This window comes from Acipenser ruthenus, chromosome 18, assembly GCF_902713425.1.
Source record: "Acipenser ruthenus chromosome 18, fAciRut3.2 maternal haplotype, whole genome shotgun sequence".
NCBI lineage: Eukaryota > Metazoa > Chordata > Actinopteri > Acipenseriformes > Acipenseridae > Acipenser > Acipenser ruthenus.
The window spans coordinates 23,970,058-23,996,952 of NC_081206.1; the positions used below are offsets into that span (position 1 = coordinate 23,970,058).

The 26,895-nt window shown below is 35.3% G+C and overlaps 1 protein-coding gene across 4 annotated transcripts in view; it reads left to right on the plus strand.

Moving 5' to 3' along the window:
• LOC117422901 (sec1 family domain-containing protein 1) overlaps window positions 1-24,177 on the plus strand; it is a 32,645-nt gene extending 8,468 nt beyond the window's left edge. For all 4 annotated transcript variants that reach the window (XM_034038138.2, XM_034038147.3, XM_058991608.1 and 1 more), the window contains exons 11-25: window positions 3,173-3,312; window positions 5,183-5,273; window positions 6,151-6,224; window positions 6,616-6,697; window positions 9,076-9,172; window positions 12,267-12,337; window positions 12,493-12,572; window positions 12,859-12,921; window positions 14,579-14,654; window positions 15,048-15,101; window positions 19,610-19,662; window positions 21,342-21,375; window positions 22,506-22,571; window positions 23,476-23,544; window positions 23,928-24,177. In XM_034038138.2, coding sequence (XP_033894029.1) covers window positions 3,173-3,312; window positions 5,183-5,273; window positions 6,151-6,224; window positions 6,616-6,697; window positions 9,076-9,172; window positions 12,267-12,337; window positions 12,493-12,572; window positions 12,859-12,921; window positions 14,579-14,654; window positions 15,048-15,101; window positions 19,610-19,662; window positions 21,342-21,375; window positions 22,506-22,571; window positions 23,476-23,544; window positions 23,928-23,951 — 1,074 coding nt within the window. In that variant the 3' untranslated portion in view covers window positions 23,952-24,177. The remainder of the gene's footprint in view (window positions 1-3,172; window positions 3,313-5,182; window positions 5,274-6,150; window positions 6,225-6,615; window positions 6,698-9,075; window positions 9,173-12,266; window positions 12,338-12,492; window positions 12,573-12,858; window positions 12,922-14,578; window positions 14,655-15,047; window positions 15,102-19,609; window positions 19,663-21,341; window positions 21,376-22,505; window positions 22,572-23,475; window positions 23,545-23,927) is intronic.
• Window positions 24,178-26,895: the final 2,718 nt, after the last annotated feature.

The window sequence follows — 26,895 nt, forward strand, 5'->3', positions numbered from 1 at the left end:
TATTTTGGCCTTTCTTTTATAGTAGTAATTTTATAGAATAAATAAGATTCCAGAATGTGCAAAACTTGGGTTAAAGACTTTCCCCATCGGTGGTATGGAAGCCTTTGATGCCCTTTTTTTATTTTATTTTTTTTACACATCAGAAAATAATGAAGACATATGATTAATCATTAATATATAATGATGACAGTGTGCTGAATAAAGTTCCAGTATTAGATTAATGACGGTAACTGATGGTAACTATTGTAAGAAAATATTGGTGTCGGGACACATGGAAAGGCACATTTCTCAGAAGAGAACAGTTGGTAATTGTTGATGCTGGAGTTTAAAGCCATATTTCTAATTGAATTCAAAGTAACAGACGAGTGAAGCAAATGTTTCCAAAGATGTTCAAAAGTTATGCTAAAGGCAAAAGAATAGTGGAAAATGGATGGTTGGACTGCTAGTTCAAGGAAAGTATCGGGTTTGGCACCAAATGCTTGAACATGTCTTATATTACTGCATTTTGTTCTTTAACTCAGATTGTTAACCTTACAGCTTTAACCAAAAATATATAGACTGCTGTGCAAAAGTCTTATACATGTTGCATTTTACTACTCTGATGCATTATGAGCATCAACAATTTACTCAAAGCCTCCACTAGTGTTTTCTACTATTATAACAACCTTGACTTGCATAAGGAAGGAAAAACATTGAGGTAAATAGTTTGCATCACAAGGTGTGGGTATCCAAAGCATAATCAACAAGTACAGAGAAACATCATCTGTAATTGACAAACACAGGACTGGAAGACCCAAAAAGCTGTCTAACAAGGATGAGCAATACTTGAAGATAATATCCTTAAGGAATAGAAAGAAGACGAGCGTCGAATTGACAACAGAACGAACAGAAGGCACAAGCGTTATTGTCCATCCATCAACAGTCCAAAGCACCTTTGACCATTGTTCCATAGTCCAGTTTCTGTGTTCTTGTGCATATTTTAGCCTTTTAGTCTTGTTCCCCTTTCTTAACAGAGGTATACTTACTTACTGCAACACATAATTTAAGTCCTGATTTCAAGAGTGTCCTTCATACTGTTGATTTGATGGACGACGACACCCGTGCCTTCTGCAAGAGTAAGTTGTTGATGCATAATGCATCAGAGTAGAAAAATGCAACATGTCTAAGACTTTTGCACAGCAGTGTGTATATATATATATATATATATGTATATATGTGTGTGTATATAGATATAGATATAGATAGATAGATAGATAGATAGATATAGATATATATATATATATATATATATATATAGATATATAATTTGCAGTGACAGGAACACAAAAACAAAATTCTTCATCATACACGTATTTATTTAGCAAGCCAAAAATTACATAAAATAAATACTTCGTCAGATAGCCAAATTTCTTTTGTCATTTGCTTTTGCATTAGCCTCAAACGTGTTTAAAGTGACTGAAGCTAACACAATTCCATAAAACTGTATTTGTTGTGAAAGAAACACATGGTATGGTAAACATATACAGTGCTACCTCGTTCTAACTCAACCTGATACAGTGCAGAATCGGTTATAACACAGTAAGGTCGTGTCTCCCATTTCCACCATAATGCAACGTTCCAAATATACAGTACGAAGCATGGCAGACGGCAAAAAAAGAAAATCTTTTTCTGTTACAATGAAAGTCGATGCGGTGGACAGAGTAAGAAAAGGTGAAACTCAAGCAGCAGTTTAAAAAGATATAAATGTGCAGAATCTACTTTGCGTAGATGGTTAAAAGACAAAGAAAAACTTTTCTTGATAAGATTGACTTCAATGAGGGCTGCTGTAGGAGAAATAAATGTGCTGCGCTAAAGAGTGAGACAAGCTGCTGTGTGAATGTGCTGCTGTGAGAGTGCAAGACTGTTTGCTTTTGGTGTGGCCCAGGCTAACGGACTGTGAATAATCATCCCAATAAACCGTGGATTCGAGTACCTGTGTGTCTCCTTCCTTCATTTTCCACCGTACGCTACAATATTAATTTGGCTTGTGGGCATTGTAAATCATTTTGGGAACAAAAATGCCAATATACGTTGTAAGGCGAAACGCAAACAATGCGGTCTCCGAATTATGAACCCTGGCATTGTATTCATTCTTTTTGTTTTTCTCAAAACGTTCTATCTGGTACTACACTTGCTTTGTCATTTGACCCCACACCTTCAACGTCTTCTTTACCAACCAGCTGCTTCCCCTATTCACTGACCTGTTTTCAGCTAGTAACGTGCTTTGACCCAGAAGACACTGCTGAACAAATATGGTTTTTCCTTAATCCTTTATTGTAACTTGGCCGGAGTGACGACCATGACTCCAAATTTGGCTGTTAATCACACAACAAACATCAAAAACGTTATTGCGGTAATGGTTGTACTTGGATTTTTAGATTTAGTGTCCACTGGGGAATAGAAATTAATTTTTTTTTTATATTTTGTATAGATTATTCCCAAGTGTCCTGAAGTCCTTAAGAGATTGATCATATGTTTGATGTTTGTACTATGTTTTGGATGATATAATTGTTTTGGAAGGCTGGAATAGCTAATTTTATATACATGTGAATGCAATTTCTGTATATTTTTTTTTATTATTAAAATTTTGGTCACTTTCTTGGCGGAAAAATCTTTCAATGACCTTTTAAACTGTCTTTAAATCTTCAGTGTACGCCACAATTAATAATCAAATATTATTATATCCAAACTGCCAGGTATTGGATTTGAAATGACTTCAAAAACATGCCACATGTGTTTTGACTTTTATTTGTTCTTGCTGTTTATCCAGTAAAATACGCTGTTAGCTATTTTCCACTTTGTCTGGTACTTTTTGCTTTATTTCGGTTAACCATTTCGGTTATGAGAGAAGTATATTAAATAAGTCAGTTTAAAGGCATTTTTACAAAACCATTATGTTTTAACTGCGGTAGACAAAAGCCTAGTGCCGGCAGAAATTCAGTTAATCAAATTTTAAAAAACCATTGACATCATAACTTTTGTAAATCAATTGTAAGTCGCTAAATAAATGAAAAGTTGAGTTAATCTTTTCATGCTTTCAACAGCCTTTAACACAGATGTAATGAACTACATAAGCTGTTCATATTTGTGCTGCAGACATCACTTGTTGTTATTGTTGTTGTTGTTGTTGCAGGATTTCCATTTGAACAGAGTAGACATGGAAGTGTCCACTGGTCATGAAAACTCACCAGCTGGTGCAAGACCAAAGAAAAAGAACAGAAAAAGCTATGACTTGACAGCTGCTGATAAGTTTTGGCAAAAACATAAGGGCAGGTGGGTGCTCTCTTGAAAAAATAAAGTGTTAAATATTGAGTAATTATATTATATTCGAGAGAGAGAGAGCACTGCAAAATTATCAGTTTCTCTGGTTTTACTATTTATAGGTATGTGTTTGGGTAAAATGAACATTTTTGTTTTATTCTATAAACTACTGACAACATTTCTCCCAAATTCCAAATAAAAATATTGTCATTTAGAGCATTTATTTGCAGAAAATGACAACTGGTCAAAATAACAAAAAAGATGCAGTGTTGTCAGACCTCGAATAATGCAAAGAAAATAAGTTCATATTCATTTTTAAACAACACAATACTAATGTTTTAACTTAGGAAGAGTTCAGAAATCAATATTTGGTGGAATAACCCTGATTTTCAAGCACAGCTTTCATGCGTCTTGGCATGCTGTCCACCAGTCTTTCACATTGATGTTGGGTGACTTTATGCCACTCCTGGCGCAAAAATTCAAGCAGCTCGGCTTTGTTTGATGGCTTGTGACCATCCATCTTCCTCTTGATCACATTCCAGAAGTTTTTAATGGGGTTCAGGTCTGGAGATTGGGCTGGCCATGACAGGGTCTTGATCTGGTGGTCCTCCATCCACACCTTGATTGACCTGGCTGTGTGGCATGGAGCATTGTCCTGCTGGAAAAACCAATCCTCAGAGTTGGGGAACATTGTCAGAGCAGAAGGAAGCAAGTTTTCTTCCAGGACAACCTTGTACTTGGCTTGATTCATGCGTCCTTCACAAAGACAAATCTGCCCAATTCCAGCCTTGCTGAAGCACCCCCAGATCATCACCGATCCTCCACCACATTTCACAGTGGGTGCGAGACACTGTGGCTTGTAGGCCTCTCCAGGTCTCCGTCTAACCATTAGACGACAAGGTGTTGGGCAAAGCTGAAAATTGGACTCATCTGGGGGTGCTTCAGCAAGGCTGGAATCGGGCAGATTTGTCTTTGTGAAGGACGCATGAATCAAGCCAAGTACAAGGTTGTCCTGGAAGAAAACTTGCTTCCTTCTGCTCTGACAATGTTCCCCAACTCTGAGGATTGGTTTTTCCAGCAGGACAATGCTCCATGCCACACAGCCAGGTCAATCAAGGTGTGGATGGAGGACCACCAGATCAAGACCCTGTCATGGCCAGCCCAATCTCCAGACCTGAACCCCATTGAAAACCTCTGGAATGTGATCATGTGGAAGATGGATGGTCACAAGCCATCAAACAAAGCCGAGCTGCTTGAATTTTTGCGCCAGGAGTGGCATAAAGTCACCCAACATCAATGTGAAAGACTGGTGGACAGCATGCCAAGACGCATGAAAGCTGTGCTTGAAAATCAGGGTTATTCCACCAAATATTGATTTCTGAACTCTTCCTAAGTTAAAACATTAGTATTGTGTTGTTTAAAAATGAATATGAACTTATTTTTTTTGCATTATTCGAGGTCTGACAACACTGCATCTTTTTTGTTATTTTGACCAGTTGTCATTTTCTGCAAATAAATGCTCTAAATGACAATATTTTTATTTGGAATTTGGGAGAAATGTTGTCAGTAGTTTATAGAATAAAACAAAAATGTTCATTTTACCCAAACACATACCTATAAATAGTAAAACCAGAGAAACTGCTAATTTTGCAGTGGTCTCTTAATTTTTTCCAGAGCTATATATAGATATATATATATATATCTATATTAGTGCTGGAAAAACACAGGATTTTCATGTTCGGATATTCGCTTAATGCATTAAAACCTTGCATGTTTGGCAATTCCCCAATTTCTCTCCAAACTCTGGTTTATTAGAAGGATTACCTACATCTTTCCCTCTCTGTATGTGTCATATGAGGTGTAATGTGATGTGTTATTCTAGCCCTTTCCCGGAAGTAGCAGAGTCTGTACAGCAGGAATTGGATACATACAGGGCCCAAGAAGATGAGGTTAAACATCTTAAAAGCATCATGGTAAGAATGTTGTCAAGTGATACAAATTAATTACACAAAAAGGTGTGTTTAAAAAAAAAAAAAAAAAAAAACACACCTTTATTTCTAACATTTGAATGAATTCTGTGATAGGGTGCTGTTATCATTGTACAGTACCTTTTATACAAATTCAATGAGCACTACTTCAGTGTAATTGGCAGCCTTACATAAAGGAAAACTTGGAGTGAATGTACAAGTATTTGATTGCACCATTGTGGGGGATCCAGGCAGAGAGTTGGTCATGGATAATAAGAACACATGTCTCCAAAGTTGTCAGTACCTCATTTTTATCATGCATGCTGAATTTATCACCAAAAATACTAAGGGGCACTAATCCAAAGTTAAAAAAAAAAAAAAAAAAAAGACATCTGAAAGGTAGGTAAGAAACAAATCCCACAGCTAATTAATAATAATCGTCATCATCTTAACCGCTCTAATCACTACATTCTAGATTATATAAAGCTTCATTTACTCCCCCATACATATTTATGTAAACTCTCACAAGACCTTTTTAAAAATGTATAATACAACTAAATAACTGATGCAAGTAGATTTCCATGTATGTCTTTACTGTTGCACAGATCTGTGGTAGTGAACAACAGTAGGGCAATAGACTGCAATCTGTTTCAAACACTAGATGCTTGAATACATGCACAAAGAGCTATTGTTTAATATCTTCGCACACAGTAACTATGTTTGTAATGGCTAGTTCCGCAAGCTTATGCAGAAAAGTAGGAGAATGTCATGGATATTGTATTTTTTTTTATATAAATGAGAGGTGTATGTCTATTATATATCCTTTGCTATGTCTAGTAACTGTGTATGGATTATGCCTGACATTTTTTTTGGTTTTGCACAGGGGCTAGAAGGAGAGGATGAAGGTGCAATCAGTATGTTATCTGATAACACAGCAAAGCTTACCTCTGCAGTAAGGTAGATAAGCATGTTCAGAACTTTTTTCAGTATGAAATGTATAAACAGTGCTTTACCTTTTCACCTCCGTTCTGATCTTGTGGAGCACTGCTATTTCGTTGGCTGTGCCACTTGTGCATTATATATTAGACGTAAAGAGTAAATGTGTTTTTGTTTATGACTGTAAGTCGCCCTGGATAAGGGCGCCTGCTAAGAAATAAATAATAATAATAATAATAATAATAATAATAATAATAATAATAATAATAATAATAATAATAACAATAAATAATAATAATAATAATAATAACTTCAAAAAGCTAGTGTGACAATTACATTATCTCTATTTAAGATAAAGCTGAATATTTCTGTTCTGACCCTTCACCAAAACTTTTGTTTGTTTATTTTAAAGCTCCCTTCCAGAGTTGCTTGAGAAAAAGAGACTTATTGACCTTCATACAAATGTTGCAACAGCTGTGTTAGAACACATTAAGGTAAGCCTGTTCTAGTATTCCTACTGCTGCATATATGACTCTCTTCCAACAAGAATGTGTGTTTTATTTATAACATGTATTAGGCTCTTGCCAATATTTGTTATTTTTCTATTCTGTTAAAAATATGTATAATGCCCTTCCTGTGAAGTGATTGGAATACGAAGTCGAAAACAAACAGAAATGTCCAAAGCTTGCCATCAGTAGGACCACACAAAAATAAAGCTATTGGAACAAGTTGTTCTTTTTTTAGGTTCAGATTCAGGTTGCTGATCAAGTCTTTCAGCTCGAAAGAAACAGCTGTTGAAAAGGCTTTATTTTCTCTTTAAGTTTCCTGTAATGTCACATGAGTTCATTTTTTTTTTTAAATACAGAATGCAAACTTTCTTATTCTATTGGTATTTTAGTTTTCAGTGGATATTTCTTCATTCTTTCTCTTTGATGCATTACTGTTGTTATACAATTTGTAGGAACTCGGTGTCCCTTTTGTTTGTATTTGTACTTGATATAGGATTCTTAAGAAGCCACAATCAAATAGTCTGAGTTACTGTACTTTTACGAATGGTACTGCCTTGATCAGAGTGACCTCTCCAGCTCACAGACAGGCAGACAACATATGTGTATTTAGAGGAAAGTGTGCCTAGAAACAAACAATAATAAATGCTCTCCAGTAAACTTTAGAAGAGATAATTGTCCACATGAGATTTTATCACACAACAAAACATCTTCTAAGGGCCTATCCTTTCGATGTTGTGTTGTTCTGGCACCGAAAGACACCCCAGCAGCTAGAATGGGCTATTCTTCGGGGTTAGGTATGGAATAAATCAGACATCTGAAGTGTTTACTGAAACTCTTAGTTCTGTTTTAATATGAGCTGTCACATTTGATTGTACTGTATACTCACTCACTCCATCTAAATAAACTCTTAAATGTTTTTTAAGAATATGTTTATAATAAGGGTTGTCAGTTATTATACTTTGAAAAGAAAGACTCTTTCCCTTGGCTCATTTAAGTTACTTCAGGCATTGACAGATGAATCAAGTGGAATGTATTACATCATGTAAAAAGACGAGGGTCTCATCTGCTACAACTTAAAACACTTGTAAAGATGCCAGGTTAACTACAAGTGCCTCAATGTCCGTCAAGTTTTGGTAGTTATCTTTTGTCTTTTACTAAAAATAATACACGGCTACTGTGTAAATATAACCACTGTAACAGATACAAGGGCTGACCTAATTTTAGCACTAGGTGCTGGAATAATTACTTCCCTTTGTGGCTCTATTTTATGTTTTAAACTAAAATCAGTTGCAAAAAGATTTTGGTGGAAATTTCAATTATCTAACCACCCTTGCATCCATCCTGATGGTGTTTTACCCAGGAGCAAAATCAAAAAGAAAAAGTGTAGAAATAAAAGTATTTGTGTGGGCCCACTGGTATCTATTTTGGATATTCAGTAATAGTTTGACTTCAAAGTAAAGTATGTACCACAGTGCACTATGGGATTACTGCAGCAGGTCCAGTCATTGACATTGTTTCATGAGCTTTTAGTGTTTGATGTGACTGAGACTGTGGGGGAGCATCTACTGCTTTATTTTGATTTCGGCTCAAGTGGTTGTTTTTTCTTAAAAAAACAAGTCAGGAAATAGGATAGGCAGTGAGTGTCCTGCCATGAGAACATAGCAGTTAGGTTTTGAAAAATACCCAGCGTTGTCAAAATGACACCATTTAAAATTTTGGAAACTTAAAAAAAAAATACACTTATGTAATACCCCAGGAAACTGTCTGTGATTTCATGCGATTTTAATTAACAGGCAGCCAATGGATAAGCAGTTCTATACTTTTAGTGAAGGCCTCCAAAAGTTTAAATACACACATATCCATCAAGTATTGAGGCAGTGTTGGTGTAGAGGTTTACACCCTGTAGTAAAAATGGGTGTCATTGTTTTTTGTTCAAGTTAGCATAAATCTTGATATTCATGAATAGATAATTCATAATATTTTGAGCAAACAATTGCAGCAGTATCCCAAAATGGTCTGTTTTCTAAAAGTTTCAATTTTACACTAGTCAGACCCCTAAAATATGGTATGCTTGAATAGCCCCATGTTCACATAACACACAAAATTGCCCCAAATATTATCCATTTACTTCCAAACACAAAACTGTTGGACATCACCAAATTAATTAATATGATCTGATGTCTTTACCCACCAGCTGACACTTGAATTATACAAGATAAAATAAAGGGTTTTGAGTTCATCCAACTCTTAAGAATGATACACGTTTAGACATTTTAACAGTCGAGTAACTGGGAAATCTCAGTGACTCTGTAATTCCTGAATGCCTCAATTATGTGACATTTCCTTGAAACATGTATTCGCAGACCCGCAAACTTGATGTTTACTTTGAGTGTGAAGAAAAACTGATGAGCAAATCTACACTGGACAAATCTTTGCTGGACATGATCAGTGATCCAGATGGTAGGTACAGAAACTGCATGATTTTATAAGCAAAATGTTAAACAATGAGTGCAAGCTCAGGATGTAACTATATTACTGCATCCTTCTTGAAGCAGAGGGTTTACTTGTATCCCATGTTCTCAAATCAGTTAAGCTACGTCCTGATTTGGTAGGAATTATTTGGCTGTACAGTCCTTTTGGGTTTAAGTTTTTCATACTGATCCAACTTCCTTTCAAGGAAAACTCTTATAAAAGCCTGGTGCCAATAACAGTTGTGTGTTTGAGACTGTGTACTTCCTGTTGGAAGAATCAGTAGCAGTTTGATTAAAGAACAAGGATTCGGGCCAGTGAGCAGTATGTCTGTTTATCAAGTACATCTGAATAGTATCTGCTGCTATAGTTACTGAGGCTTTTAAACAAACATTGAAAGATATTTCCTAAGCATGCAGAATTCTGTTTTCATTTGAAAGATGTTGCCTGGTTCAGAAATTTAAGATTTATTCAAGCAAGTACTGTATTCCCTTGAATTTAAGATGCAGCCCAAATGTACCACCCTCACTTTGAGGAAAAAATAAAACATCAAATAAAGATGCATTTACAAAGATACAACCTCAATTCCGCATGTAAGAAAATGTTGTATGGAAGCAGTTTGCGTCTGTCTGCTGTCACACAGAGCGTTACAGTTGTACGCTGCTTCTCATTTCCAGTCGTGATGACTCGCGCCTGTTTTTCTCCCTGTTTCTGAACTGTGGTATTGTTTTCATGTCATGGGTGATTTGAGATCGGGCAGTAACGTTTTTGTTCTTTTCTCGGGCAGCCAGTCACGTTCCTGTTTGTGTACTCAAGCAGTCAAGTCTTTTGTTTGCATTTTTAATTGTATTTAAGATGCAAGCCATTATTGAGGGGGAAAAATTGTTAAAAAGTGCATCTTAAATTCGAAGGAATACGGTATTGTGTTTAGCACCAATGTAAAATAAAACAATAACCAACTAGAATTGTGTCTTTATGGATTCTGTTTTGGTTTAGCATATTAAAGGTTTGTTTAAGTAAGGTAATGCATAATTTAAAAGCTTTTTAATCTCAGTGGCCTTTTAAAATGTTTTTTTTTAATTAGCCTAATCATTTATACTACAAAGAAATGGATGAAAGAGCAGATTCATAAATATCAAAGGGTCATACAATAATAATAAAGAAAACACCGTAAATGCACAATAGTAATATTGGAAACGCATTTAAAAGTATAATATTACCATCGTCTTTTTTTTGTACATTTTCTGGGGGATCACTTGGGAAGCCTTCATAATGTCTTTTTTTATTATTTCCAAGTGTAGCTATAAAACTGTAAATGGCATTAAATAATTCCAGACCAAAGTTTTGCTAGTATTTGGCTAGTACCTCATGATGATGTCTGCTATTTTCTGTTTTACGTGTCTCAATGTTGCATGACCATGACCATGTACAGTAGCAACGTGTTTTGTAGGAATAACATTATGGAACATGTCCATGTACTTAGACCTTAACAATTTAATTTTTTAGCTTGCTTGTTGTGTTTTTTATACACTGGGAAGCATCATGGTAATATAGGCGAAATATATTTTATGTACATTTATTCATAAATAGTTGATGAATAAAATGTATTTTAAATTGGTATTTAATTTTTTTGCTGAAAACTCACACATGTCTATTTTTAGTCAATTTAAATAATTACTGGCAAGATGTATTTATTTTTTTAATCAGGATTCATACACTCAAATGCTGAATCACAAAATCTAGTCTAGCGTTTCATGACAAAATGGAAAAAATGAAGGAAAGATATGCAGTCGTACTAATGAAAGATTTCAGGCAAGAAATTGAAGTAATGACATATGTAAATGTAAAAGCAAAACAAAGAAAATAGCTCCTAGCTGAAACGAAAGAAAGATCTGTGTGTTTTTGCTGTCAGACGCGAGTGATTTGAAGAAAATAGCCAGCAGATTTGTGCTTTGTGAAGGTTACATTTTTGCTTGTCATTAGGCCAGTTAGGCAGACTGAAAGAGACAATTGCTCTCATGTGAGGAAGTAAAATATGCACATCAATTAATAAATCATATTCCTCAGTCTCTTGCCAAGCACAGTTTTTTTTTACATGCATATTAACCTACATTTTAAATTGTGATTAATCAAATTTCAAAGCAAAAATGCATAACAAGCAAACAGTGATTGTGCCAGTGGATCTCTGACTTGTAATGTGTAGCTTCTGTTCTGTTGAGAGCTACTCTTATTATAAGCTATTGCTTACCAAATTGTCATGAAACTTACTATTAACTTTTTAGCATTGATTCTTGAGAGTATCAGATTCTGGAGATATGGAGGGGGGGGGGGGGGGTCTGTCTCTCTTTTCATCCATCCATCTGTATGTCACACTTATATATTAGCATTCACCCATCATTCCAGCATGGTGAGTGAAATGTGTGTAGGAAATGGATAAACTAATCCTATTCAATTGCCATCCAATTTGAGAACCAGTAGTTTTATTATCATTATTTTATTTTCATCAGTAACATTGTAGTTATCTATCAGGGATTGAGGGTATTATAGTGCCATTTTATCCAGGTGATATTTTCATAAAATGATTCAAAGGCATCGCTACATTTACAGTATTACATTTTAGAATAATTGAAGAAAAAAAGGATATTTTGATAACCAATGATGTTAGCTGTTATGACTGTGTCAAGTTCCCAAAAGAAGAGACAAGAAAAATCTATTTGTTCCAAGTACTGCCTATAGGGAGTAGAATATACCAGCATGAAATACATTGTTTTTAACCTGGCCTTAGCAATAAGACAGGTCGCACTACTGTCTGTACAGTTGGCACAGAGACGTTTTCTATAATTTTCTACAAGTGTTGTCCAGTGAAAATTAACAGTTTCACTGCTAATATTGAGTTAACTAACCATTTGGCTTCATGTTTACAAGCTACTGAATTCTATCAAATATGCTATTCCCCTTACATTATGCCTCAAGAGATAATTGTTCACAACAATTTACAATTGAGCTAAAGGATTCCTTTCTCCTGCTTCATTACATTTTGAGTTTACAAAATGTTTACAACCTCCTACATTTTCAATTTCCACAGCGGGCACTCCTGAGGATAAGATGAGACTGTTTCTGATCTATTACATCAGTTCACTACAGCCACCCTCTGAGGTATTTCATCTTATTTTAATACCATATATTATTTAGGATATGTAAAGTATTGTCGGAAAACCAATACTTTGCTCCTTCATTAAGCCTGTCTAATATTAGGTTCTCAGTTTGTCCCCATTGCAATACTAAAAGTATATCACATATGTTGTTTACAGTTTGACCTGGAACAGTACAAAAAAGCATTAACTGATGCTGGATGTAACCTTTCTCCTTTAAACTACATCAAGCAGTGGAAGTAAGCAACTTTTAAATAGCTTTTTTATATATATATTATATATAATTAAAATCTTGAATTTATGTTTTTAGATAGATAGAATGAGAAAAAAAGTATTCAATTAAGAAGCTGCTTTTACATAAAATGTCTTGTAAACATTGCATAATGAAGCCTCTTCTCTCAACCAAATGAAAAATTAGTTAAACAAGTCAAAAGTATGTTCTTTCATAAACATTGGTAATCAAAACAAATAGCATTACTGTCCCAATTAAACAAATTAATTATGTGTTTTTTTCTCTAATGTCAGAGCCTTTGCCAAAATGGCTGCAGGGCCAACTAACTACGGCAACAGTGGAACTAAAACAATGGGGTAAGCACCCTTTGGGGGTTTTATGTGCCATGCTAGGAATTATAATTGATTACGCAAGAACCACTGTGATAGACGTTCAAGTCAATATTTGTCTAAATTGGAGGTAAAGTACTACACAAGATTCATAGAAGGAAATTGTCACTCTTAGAGCTTGTGGTCTGTTTTCTATAAACTAGCATTTTGTACACATCAGAGTGGCTTTGAAATATACAGTTGTGAAGAGGCAAAAACAAATGCTCAATAGCCTAGCTATTCCTCTACATATAATTAAAAAAATATATATACCGTAAAAAACGGTGAATAAGTCGATTTTCTAGACATTTTTGCAGGGCCCGTAAAAGGGGGGTCGGGGGTGACTCGTACACTGGTGCGATGTATGCACCAGTGTGTCTAATATTAAACTACTGTACCAGTGCCACAATGGGATTACTACAGCCACGGTTATGTCTCACACAAACTCATCTGTCAACAACCCAATTTATTTGTTCAGGATCTATGGCATTCAGGTTATGTTGTTAGGTAGAAACACAAAACCACTGTTCTAATTAAAAGTTTAAATTTCTTACTCTCAATACCCTTCGTCATTTTGAATGTTAAACGCAAGCTTTCAGACTCTTGACTGACCTCCTCTCAAAAACCACTATACTGTTTCACTTAGTGTTAACACAATAGCTGTCAGTCTCTATGAATGTCCTTATTCTCACCCTCCCGAACCATTGATTAGATTGGTTAGATAGCCAAGTAGTAAACTTTTCAAGTTTACTGTTCGTTGTAACTGCAATGCTATAATAATACAGGTGACTTTGAGACGGGATAAAGTAGGACAGTAAAGAAAAAAAAAAAAAAAAAGAAATGCTACTCAACAGAGTTGAAATTGCATTTTGTTGAATTTGCCAAAATGCATGTTAATCGCAATTCTGAAAAAACATTACGTGACTGGAGATGAAACAAACACAAACTTTAAAATGGCCAAAGAAAAACAAGCTGATAGGATGAAAGTGTTTATGGCACGATATAGAAAACATTTTGTTTGAATGGAGTACTTTTGAATGACTTTAATACATACTGTAACTTGTTCTACATGTTAGTGCAACGCAGTGGTACACTTGTAAAGTATGTGTATGGTTATGGTTGTGATTAACAAAACAAAATGAATGTATTTGTACAGCTGGAAATTGAATGCAATTGAATGGTGCACTGTTTAGTTTTTTTTTTTTTTTTTGCTTTTAATTGATGAAGCAACACTGTTTAATTATTTTTCTTTTAAATTTGAATTCATACAATGAATTTGTAAATTTTCCTAAAATTGAAGCCTCGAAGTGGGGAGCGACTTTTACGCCAGTGCGACCTATAAACCGATTTTTACGGTATGCCCTGCACACGTTGAAGTGAGTTTTTCATTACTGTGTTTTGATCCATTACAAGTGCTATGCTCTCAGAGCAGATGTTTTAAAATCATTCCTGATTTAATAAATAGATATAAATAAATGTCTTAAAGCAGCTTATTTATTTTCTTCATGCTGTTTAAATTCTGTCATTGGCATTTCATAATGTAAGTGGTCACAGTATATCTGTTCAGGACTGCTGTGGAGGCTGAAATGGATTACCAGCAGGTTTGTGAACCGCTGTGTGTTTAATTTCTTTGTTTCGGTTCCAGCTTGTTTTCAAGGGTAATGAATTCAGGGTCCCAGTTTGTGATGGAAGGAGTGAAGAATCTAGTATTGAAGCAACAAGTGAGTAGAACTGTAGCAGATGTATTGTGCAAAATCTGTTCTGATTTTATGAATAATACATTGAGGGATTACATTTGAATAACAAATGAAAAGGGTGTGTGCTACATATTGTATGTGTTTTGAATTGTTTGCCTATAGCATGTAACTAACATTTTATAATATGATATATACATTTCTTGATACCCTTGACTTGACATTTCTTGATACCCTTGACTTGACATTTCTTGATACCCTTGACTTGACATTTCTTGATACCCTTGACTTGCCTTCTGAAAATTATTCAGTGGTCAAACAAAGCTTCTTTAAAATTAATAACTTGTATTCATAAATTCTAGAAATATAAAAGGAATCAAATGTAGCAGGTTTTTTTTATTATTTATTTTCGCCCTACAGAATTTGCCAGTGACTCGCACCCTGGACAGCCTCATGGACATGAAATCCAACCCTGTAAGTTATTCAATCATTTCGTTTATGAATCAATTTAAAAGGTTATCTTTTAAGGTTAAACCTTGGTTGCTTTGGCTTTAGAATTGAAGTTGCTTTATTGAAAAAAAGCCAGGAAAATACATTTTAGTTGTTGACGGTAGCATTTACAGTATAAACATACTGTATAAGTATAGATTTAATTTTCAATACTGGATCATGGGGAGGTTGAATGCTACAAGTATCTTTTCATTAGGAATGTAACACAAATTATCTTTGATGCTGGCATTCAGATTGTATTTGATATGCATTCGATGTGTGGAAAAGTTTTGTTTTGTTTTTCGTTTTGTTTAAATACCACTCGCTGGAAAAAGTATCTCTTTATTCATCTTTTTCACTTTTTGTTTTTTAACCTAATTTTACTTTTTTTTATATATATATATATATATATAAATTTTTCTACCCATCTTCTGATAAAACAAAACAAAAAAAAAACTTAGCAGCATATGAAATGTATATAGGTGTACATAATCATATCTGAATGAAAAGAACAAAGGTAAATCTTTAAATACTGGGCCTCAGTGGCACCCCTGCATATTGCGGTGCTTATCCAGACCCTGATGCAGAGATGCTGTACAAAGGTTTGGAACACCTGCACATTTATATAGAATTTATTGTCATGAAAGTAAAATGGCACACAACTAAATTGGCACCTTCCTCATTATTTTGCTGTAAGATTTTAGAAACATATATATTTGGAAACTGGACCCCTCCAGAAATTTAAATTCAGCGTTAATATAATAAAAACACATTCTTTGCAATATTACTCGTGTCTGGATTGAAGCTCCCTTTTTGTCTTCTATTACCCCTTTTGCTTCTTTGCTGTTACTGATGCCTGACATTTTGTGTCTAGCCATTTATTATATTTAATTTAAATTGAAGTACTGCCAACAAATAAAATATATTTAGTTAGAAAAATTGATTAGAAACAAGAGTTTGTTTTGAATTGTGGATGGAACAGTCTAGAGACTTCCTTAAACAGTAAAATGTGCTTGTCTGTGGTCTATTCAAAATGTCTTTTGCACTTTGCACAACCGTAGTATGCACATGTTTTAGATTCATAATAAATTAAAAGCAGACTTGCCAGTCTGTTAATGATTTTTCATATTGCAAATAGTCTTGTTAAGTCTCATTCTCCATAGGGTTATTTTAAATCACAGAATACAGCGTCGCTTTCTGACTTGCAGTATACCACTGCATGATCTCAAGTTTCAAAACCTCTTGTTCACATATATTGTATAGCTATGGCCAAAAGTTAGCTGTATGTAATCTAGCATTATGTGAACCAAACAATACCATTCTTCTTCTTTGATTGGGTTTTGTTCAGAAACCATACACCTCCACAATCAATACTACAATGATATGAGTTGCACAACTTTATTGGTACAGCAAGTCAATAGTTTGACAAATATATGTGCCTGATAAATGCATAAGTATTCTTTTTAGCTGGTGTGCTGGATTTGATTCAGCCGTGCCCTGCGCATCAACATACCTTAGACATGACAATGACAAGAACAGTTGAGATACTTCATTAAGCTGCTTCACAACATTCACTTTGTTGTCCATCTCCAATAATAATAATAAAAAACCTCAATTAAAATTCCATTAAAAGAAAAATCTAATCAACCTAACACAAGGGGTCCATATCCTTAAAGAACATATTGATGTATTTTTATTTTTAATAACAAAATGTAAGGCACACATCTTCAGTATGTTTTGGTTTTCTAAAAAAAATATATAAATAGTATACAACAAAGTGTTGGCTAGCATTCAATGAGGGTTTCATATTCAACGCTGCTTTTTTAAATTTATTTTTATTTTTACCGGATGTGTCTTGCATTTATTCAAATCCTAATGACAGAATGACTGAGCAAATTGCACTGTTCCTAATGACACTGCATACCGCTTGGTCTTTTTGGTTTAAACATACTTTAGTTTAATTTTCCATTAACATTCATACTGTTCTGTGATTTATTTAACTCATGACATTAGCCTTAAATAAACCACTCAACACCATTCATGGAATAGCACTACTTTACTGTAATAATTGTACACATTGCAAATAATAAATTATTGTTGAAAATAGACTAAGCTTTTGAATTTTGTGGAGAAGAATCATATTTGAATATCACTGTTAATGTTTTGCTAACTTTTATTTATTTATTTATTTATTTATTTATTTATTTATATTTAAATTTAGTCGTCGCCAATTTTTTACCCCGGTTTTTCTCCCCAATTTTGTATGCCCAATTATTATCTGTATCCTTGGCTCACCGCTCGCAACCCCCCCCCCCCCCGCCGACTTGCGGAAACGGCAGCTGGAACATGTGTCCTCCAAAACATGCTTCTGCCAATCCGTCATGTTTCGCACTGCAGAAACACAACGAGGCCACCAGGGGTCGCTGGTGCATGGTGAGCCGTGGATTCCCCTGCTGACCTAAGCCCTGTCATTGTTAATAAATCCTCTTAACATTAATCACACAAATGGAAAATAAACACAAGTGTTTATTTTTAGCGTTTCAAAATTGTTAATTTATACACTTTGGTGCCATTATGAAAGAAATCTGTAATTTTCCACACAGCAGTAGGTAGTAGTTTGTTCCAACTAAGATCAGCTATGCGTCTAGAACATGAAATGTAAATGTTTTTTTAACTTGAGACTGCTTAAATGCCTGCTTACTAGTCATTCGTAGACAGAGTTGATATCATTTTAATTGTAGAAATTATGATTTAAATCCATTCTGAGCAGCACAGTTTATTGAAGATGGGTTTGATTTATGCCTCACTTTTCCCATTCGCTGCCCCCAGTGGTTTTCCATGATTTGTTACAAATGCATCCACAGATGGGCATAATAGAACCTAAATGCCTTCTGGACTATATTTGACTTCTGAATCCTGAGCTGTAGCACAGTGTGTGTGTGTGTGTGTGTTAGTGGAAGGGTCATTTTTCTTCTAGTGTATTATCGTTCTGCTGCTGTGTGGTACTGTGACAGTCTGGCTCGCAGTGGTGACGTCACGGACCAGGAAGTAGAAACCAAAACAATGGATGGGCGGTTGAAGCTGAGTGCAATGGCACTCAGCGTATTTATTAATAAACAAAAGATTTAAACAAAACACAAAACAAAAAGGCACAAGGGCCAAACGAATAAACAAACAAACAAGTAAGTGTCGTGCTGGCTAATCCAGCACGTTTTAGCAATTGTTAATTGTCTTATTCTCCTTGCGCTCTTTCTCTCTCCGCTCTCCCGTACTCTCCCCAACACTCCACCCCGAGTGCAGAGAGCTGCAGGTTTATATACTCTGGCCGAGGGATTAACTAGTAGTTAATTATCATATTATCCCTCGGCCAGAGTCTGCACGCGTTTGGTAAGGATGCATGACTGTCAGCTAGTTAAATAATCAGTAGCTGATCAGCCATGCATACTCACAGGGTTTTTAAATATATAATAAAAGACGCTGCGCTTTTACCCGCGCCGCAAACAAAAATACAAATAATAATAAATAGGGGCGGGACACTCCGCCACACGTACACAGTAAATGTGCTTTGGAAATGGCACTTAGAGAAGTTTAACGAATAGGTGAGCCAAAACCAAAATTGGATCTTCACAGCAGCCTGCATGCTGTTCTTATTGGAAAGTGTTTGTAACTGAGCTTTAGTCACTAGTCAGTGCAGTGTTAATTAAAATCCTTATTTACTTTGTTGATGGACATACTGTTTTCTTTTACTGCGTATGGAAGACATTTACTGGAAACTGAAATGATCTGAATGGTGTAGGTTTCATTATAATTTATTTTTCTGTTGCATTTTTTGAAATGCATTCACAGTATACATTTTCATACTCTTGTTTTTAAAGTAATAAAACAGACCTAGCCAATAAAGCCTCTTTAGTAGACGTAAGGATCATCTGCCACAGACTATCCCATATCAGAAATTGAAAACTGTTCAAATCAAAGATTTGGATCAGAGCCTCATTTACAGCAATGACTTGTATTACTGACAGCTTGTGCAGCATGTGTCTGAAAGGAAAAGGTATATTTAAAATGTCACTTTGTTAATATTTATATATTCCAATTTAAAATGTTAAAATGGAGTGCTTGGAGGAACCACGACAATGTAAGTAAAATTGGTACGTTTCTGTAACAGCATTCTGAAATCTTAAAGTTGTTATAAACACCTATTTTAATGCAATTTACATTTAAATGTAATGTATTTTTTTTTCAGGAATAGTGCTGCCATCATAGCATGCTACCTTTATTTTTTTGTTGTAAACATAGCCACTGTCCACCATGGCCAAGGTTTAGACAGTTAAATAATACATCCTGAAAATACTGCATATAAAATGTTTTAACACAGCAGCACAGCAACTAGTGCAGTTTTGTTTTGCCATGGTTAGAAATGTTCAGCATAATTTTAAATAATTGCATGTGAATGTTTCATTTAATTTGAAGAGCCGTTTTGTACTGCTCCACAGGAAACGGATGACTACAGATATTTTGATCCCAAAATGCTTCGTGGCAGTGAAAGGTGAGATGGCTTCAAGTCTTCTTTTTGCATATTTCTGAACACCTGTCGCTTGTCACAGTGGACAGCTGTCAAGAAGAGCATTCAATTCAGAATAACATGACATTGGTATAAATCAGAAATGGATGATATATTCTAAACATGCAAAGTTTGCTATGTGAAATACAGAATTGACTTTTAGGGTTTAAAGTTCATTTTTTAACATTCTGAGTGTGTCCTTTCCTTTAGAATGGATAAGGTCTTAAATAACACATTTGACTAGATTCCAAAGCTATTTACCCCAAATCATGATTTTTCTGTTTGTAACTCTTGTGTGTGTTTTTCTTTTCTGGAAAAAATATTCTAGTGACGATTCAGAGTAAATAGCTTTGAGAATCTAACCTATTTGTCAGTTCCTCCATTAGCTGTATTTAAGTTGGCCCTTGTAGCACTGGAACATTTCCAAAGGTAATAGAAGTGGCTAATACAGAGTCGCGATTCTCAAGAAGATGTTCTCTGTTTGCTTAGCAGATTTTCAAACTGATTTTCTTTACAAAAATGTTGTATCCTTTATATATTCAACATAATGGACCATATTTACAAAGAATAACACAATAACAAACTGTCACATTGGTAGTTTGGTAGTGAAAAAAGCTGTGAAGAAAATGTAGCCCATGTATGTTGGAACGTTTTGCTGACTAGTTTCTAAGACAGCTTTGTGTAAATTTGTGGATTTTCTACATCTGGAAAATGCTGTCTGCTGCTTAGATTCATTGTGTTCCTTAATGTGTGCCTGGCCTCTTAGAGAGTGGTTAGAGGCACAATTACTGACAGACATAACAGAGTGGACTGAATACGAATCCTTTTATCTTCAAGAAAGCAAGCTTGCACTCGAAAACCTCTGCTGTTAGGTTATGGTACGAACATGGCACACAACGCTGTGCTTTCAAAACTGATACAGTTAAGACACTAATTGCTTAAGAAATTACACAAGGCATCTATCCTTTTATAAATCATTCCTTTTGTTAGGTGGGTAACTGGGAACCCTAAATCCATGGCAAACATAATAAGACAACAGTTAGCACTTACCAAGATTCAGTAATCAGGATAAAATGGGAGAATAATCATTAAGCTTTTGAATGCAGTGGTTATTTTTTATTTATTTTTTTAGAAATCCTACTAATGACTTCAGGTTAGATTACAGACACAATAATTAGGACTGCTACCAAATTACCAAGCAATATATGGATTTCAAAGAATTTTATTTTTTTATATGAATACATTATATTCCTTTCTAATACCACATAGCAAGATGTATTTGTGTCAATTTACTTAACACAATAAATGTCCTTCCTAAACATGCTTGAAATAATTCCAGTAAAAATGTTTAATTAAGGTTATTGTCCTAAGAGCACATGTTCTTGATACATGTTCTGCAGAGATGCTCTTGGAATCTTAGTGTGAATAAGATGACAAAGAGAACGGTATCTGCCTTTGTGATTGGGACTATTTTAAAGACAAAAATATATATGCCTTATTAAAAAGGCTGCATAGAAAGTTGTTGGGCATTATTCCTTACCAATTAAAACTGGTAGTACAGTATTTCTTACCAATTAAAACTGGTAGTAAGGAACCGGTTTTAATACAGGTGCATTTTCAATTGAATATGTGTCTCATTTCCAGCATTCTTTTTCTATTTGTAGTTCTGTCCCAAGAAACAAGAATCCATTCCAAGAGGTAAGTCAGAAGGAAAAGCTTACTAGATACTTTGACTAGTTCATTGTTATTTTTGAAGGGGAAATATCATTCATATCGTATGTATACTACCTGAATTATGCTTCCCTGGTTAACTGTGCACCTTTTTGTAGCTCAGTAATTCTTTTGTGTTTTCAGTTTGTGTAAACTTGCGTACAGCCCCTAATGAATCCTGGTTCACTGCCATGATTAAGAGCGGTTTGATTTTTCTTGCCAGAATCCTGCTGAAATGTTGAGAGTACACCGTAGCACAAGCAAGAAAGTTTTAGTACCCAAATTGGGACTGCTCAAGAGAGGAGCTTCAGTGCCCTTTCAGCTGTGAGAAGTGAAAAAAGCAGGTCTCCTAATGGGTATAATGACCCCTTGAAAAGCACTGGATCCCCACATAGTGGCAGCGAAAACATTTGAAAAGTCTGATTTAGGGTTTGACAGGCTGAATTCATAAACTAAATATATATTAAACAGTTTGGTTTGGTCATAGTTCAAGTTGATTTCTACGCTTGTAAAAGAAATGCAAAGTTTTTTTTTTGTTGTTTTTTTTGGATTTCAGAAATGAATAGGTTAACAAGTGTTTAGTAATTGAACTAGATAAAATACTCCCTTTATAACGCCATCGTCAGTAGCCATAGTTACAAGAATGTTCTTTCTGTGTTCCACCTGGTAATGAATATAAAAGGACTACTGTAATGGCACTATGGGGCAAATGAGAAAGGGGAAGCACTGTGTAGACATGCTGGAAGTACTAACATGGTCATTCTGATTTATAACACATTATCCTTTAGTAGCATTATAGTGTATGCTGGATTTAACAGACAGGCCTAACTTTTATTCTCCTTTGCATGTCTGGTGCTTTCTGGCCCCAATCGGTAGATGATATCCTAGAAAAGTCACATTGTAATGTATTCTTGGTTTGTTTGTTTAAACAAACAGATGTTCTGTAATCTACTTTCTGTATAATCCCCTCTTTAAAAATATATCTCCTATGAAACAGATAGAAAGGTTAACTCCGGGGCAATTTAAAGTAATTTCATGAATAGAAACTTGTCAGAAAATGTATTTTTCCAAGCCATTCAAATATTATATTTGCCTTTTCATGTGTTTTTTTTTTTCAGGCAATTGTATTTGTGGTTGGTGGAGGAAATTACATTGAATATCAGAATCTTGTTGATTATACTAAGGTAAGTAATGCATTTTAAATGGGGTTTATAATCTGAGCTCTTCTTTTACAAATCAAATGTCCTAAACACTATCCATTGTTCCATTTTATACAGATATCAGCTTTACTTTGTATAGAATCTGTGCAACTGGGAGTGGTTAACAAGGTGTATGTAAAGAAGACTGCAATAGAAAAAGTTTCACCCGAAAAAAGAGCACAAGGAGGTTAAGTGACTTGCTTAGGGTCACGCAGTGAGTCAGTGGCTGAGCTGAACCGGGGACCTCCTGGTTACAAGCCCTTTTCTTTAACCACTGGCCACACAGCCTCTTGTGTGAACAATATCCCCACGCAACACCAATAGACACAATGGAGGGACAAAATATATGCTATAAATCCCCAAAAACATTCTCAAGTGACCAGAGACACCCTATGCACAACCTAACTTAAACATGCTCATCTCATATTGAAATACATATACAAGATACTGAATTGAATTTTGATTAAATGAGTCAAACAATATTTAGGGTTTCATTGTGCATCATTTTATAGAGGTAAGGCTTCAGGTTTTCAGGAAACTGATATACAAAAATATTTTGTTAATCGCATACTTGAAATTAAAACTTAGATTTGTACTGATGCTTATAGACATCTGCCTAGCTACATTTTTTAAATAATTCAGATAAAAACCAAAAGCCGTCAATGTTAGTTTCTAGTGAGAATCATGTTAAGTGTGGCTAAGCCCTGTATTATCCAGAGGTGTGTTGAGTTGAGGGCATACAGATAATGAAGTAACGTGTGGCACAGTAGGACAAAGCCCATGAATATTGGACTTTTAAACTCACATGTAGCATGTCTTATACACCATTGATCTTTTGAATGCAAAGCCCATCAATTTTTAGCTTTAAGTTTGAAACCTACTTTTACAGGCAAAACCCGGAAAACATGTGCTATATGGATGCAGTGAACTCTTCAATGCCTCCCAGTTTCTAAAACAGGTATATATATATTGCTGCTAAGTTTATTTTCAATACTGCTTTTAAATATTGCACCTTTGGGTATGTTACTGTTTCTCAGGTGTGTGGAAATAAAAAGGGGGCAAATTTCCACTTACACATGAAGAGACATTGAAGGTATTCAATGCTAGTGTTTAAATGTAATATATGACCCCCAGTATTTAACAGTACTGTTTTAACTGTTTTTGTATGTTTGTTTTCAATACATGCACTCATTTTCTGTATAGATATCTTATTACATTTGTAAATATTTGTTATTTTTTGGATTTAAGTATTTATTTAGTTATGAAAATGTACTGAAGATTTTATGTGACTCTTTGCCAAACTAATATCTTTCTTTTTTTTTCTTCTTCTGCTGTTCTTAGTTATCACAGCTTGGACAGAAATAGAAAAATGAAGATTTGTGTTTTTCAGCATCCACCTTCGTTGAGATCCTCAAGAGTACAAATAATACCCTTTCTTCATAGACAACCGCTGTAACTTTCCACTAGTATCTTAAGCCATGGTATTTCATGTATTTGATAATGTCTGATAAACTTTGCTATTTTAAAACCTTTGCTTAATTCCATTCCTGTACACATAAAGCAAATAAAATGAACTAACAATTAAACATTATTGATATTTCTGTTTTTTGTTTTCTGCACAGTATAAGGGATTTTGTGACTAGAAATATTTTTCTCTGAAGCATACTGTAGTTGCCTTCAAACATGCTCTAACAATGTGTTTAAAGCACTGAATTTCAGGAATGCAACCTGAATAGGGTTAATAACCTTCCAGCTGCTTATTTAATCTTCCCATATATATCTGTGTTTAAATGATTTGCTCCATGTTAGGTAGTGGGTTGAACATTAATACATACAGTATATGCATAAACATGTACATAAATGGCTGTTGGCATAAAGATTGCATTTACATTGCTAAAAATATACAAATTGCATTTTGAGATAGATGGAGCTGCCTATAGTGACTTTTTCAAAAAGTCTTGTCTATTGCGATGATAGAAGGGACATTCCATGGGAGTATTGGTTGCTGCACGTGTAAACTTCACCACTGACATTAAGTTCATTCGCCTTTTGATTACTCTGAAATGGCTAATAAGATTGCCTGGCGCTATCTATCACAGGATCAGTCGAAGTAAGACCATTAACTGATTAAGAACGCGGAGGGCAACGGTGTTCAAACCAATTACAAACCAACAAGATTAAAGGACACTCTTCCGCATGCATGGTTCTCAATTGGGATAGCCTCCTCCTCTTCTTCGAAATACAAAATCTTTGTCTGATTGACAGATGTGGAACAAAGATGTTACCGCGTGCATTAGAAAAGCTGTCGAAACAATACGACTGAAGAGATTTCAACAACAGTTCCCTGTCACTAGTGCGTCTGATCTGGACGTGGCATGAGTCTTTGGTGAGGTCCTACGGGTGGAATCACTAAGCAGATTGCAATGGAAAGAATGGACAGGTTGCTGCCAGACAGCTCCACCGTGTTGCGACACAGCAACTCTGTCTACAGGGTCTCTGAAGAAAGAGAAACAGCAATAGGAATGTAGCTAGTGGCATTAAGTGAGTAAGCAAATTGTGTTAATAGAGCGTGGCTTATTTAAATTTAACTGTGTACCGGTACTGGAATTTTTTTGGAGTTGTACATAAACAAAAAAACAAAAAAAAATTGTGACAATTTATTTTTACTTCAACTTTACTGAGAATCAATACCAGTACAAACTTATGTTTTTCTTGCATTTACATCCACAGAGAATCAACAGTCAAAATGTTGGTAAAATTATATAGAGAATTGAAGCTCACAAAGAAACACCACTCTCTCTGTACTTAGATACGACTGCATCTTAACCTTCAATTATATAATGCTAAAACACTAGTGACCACCAGCCAGTTTAACCACAGCTTTACTTGATATTCTCTTATTCAGCTCATAGATAATGTGCTGGCCTTATAAATACTGGTACTTTCAGTACTAAGAGAAGAGCAAATTGGTATCTATGGTATTAGTTTGTCTAAAAGCACCTGCCCTTCACTGCCCTTCATGCTAATCTGAAAAGGTTGTCTCTGTCAGGCAGATGGATTCCTAATCCTGATCTTTGGTCTAATCAGCATTAATACTCTTGACAGCCATCAGCATCATTGGATACATCAAAGGATGCCAGCCTCACCAAGGTATGCCAGTCCCCTGCCAAGATACTTTGGCTGCCGCTTCCTTATTAAAGTTGCTGACAGAATTATCTAGCAGATCTTTACGCTCCCTCAGTGTTAGAACGCTGAAAACTGCAGTGTTCTAGGTGCGTTGGCTCACAAACAAGGAACAGGATTCTTACTAATTGCAATAATAGGGGTTCAAATGAGCAGTAATCTGAGGGCACTGATTTATTTTAGACAGAACACAGTACTGTAAAAACCCTACCAGGATACCCAATTTGTCAATGCACTTTATTCTTTGCCATTCTGCTTTAGACCTGGCATTCGTTCCCATATCTTTCTTGTGACCTTTGCTTTGCAGTATCATAAGTTTCTGGTACGTTTTCAAATAAATGCCTGTTTTCCAAATCCGCCAGTTTCTACAACCCCTTCATCTACATGTGCATGAGCTCCAAGTTCCGCAAAGATCTCTGCAGCCTTTTCCACTGCCTGAGCAAGAGGCAAGAGCAAGAGCCTGTGAAGTTCGACCAAAGGAAGCAAAACAAGCCTAACCAACTAGAGGCTTCTCCACAGAAGGTGGACAAGTACATCGTGGAGAAGGAATGTGAGCCTGGGGTCAATCCAGGGACTCGGGATGAGTAGATGAAGAACCTCTTCCGGTGCCCTCTCCACCAAGCTCTAGACTGGAAGTTAAACTCTTTCACAGGAAGGCAAGTGATTGTGGCTGCCTCTTAAATCATGAAAATGGGCCCTTCTTCCTTATAGGACCCAAGTTTGTTAATGAGCGCCACATCACCAGATTTGTGTCTGTCATTTGTCCTGTCTGTTTTGGTAACCTTATTGATTATGTTAATGAATTGTAATTCTCTTTGATAATGTTGTGTGAAACAATGGCACGGGTAATGATATTGTTAATTATGGGACCCTGCGTTTAACACTGTTGCCTGGCCTAGCTGCTATGATTTTTTTCAATTCAGTTGTGAATGTATTGTTGTTGAATTTCCAATAAAATGTTTTGTATTTCACTTTTGTCAATCCATCAATCAGTTTTTAAAATATGGATCAAGATAAAATGGGCTAACCTACCTTATTCCTATCACTGGGGTAATGCAGAAAACAACAATTAAGAGCTCAATGCTAATGCAGGACAAGAACATGCAGCCATATATAATAGTTTGGT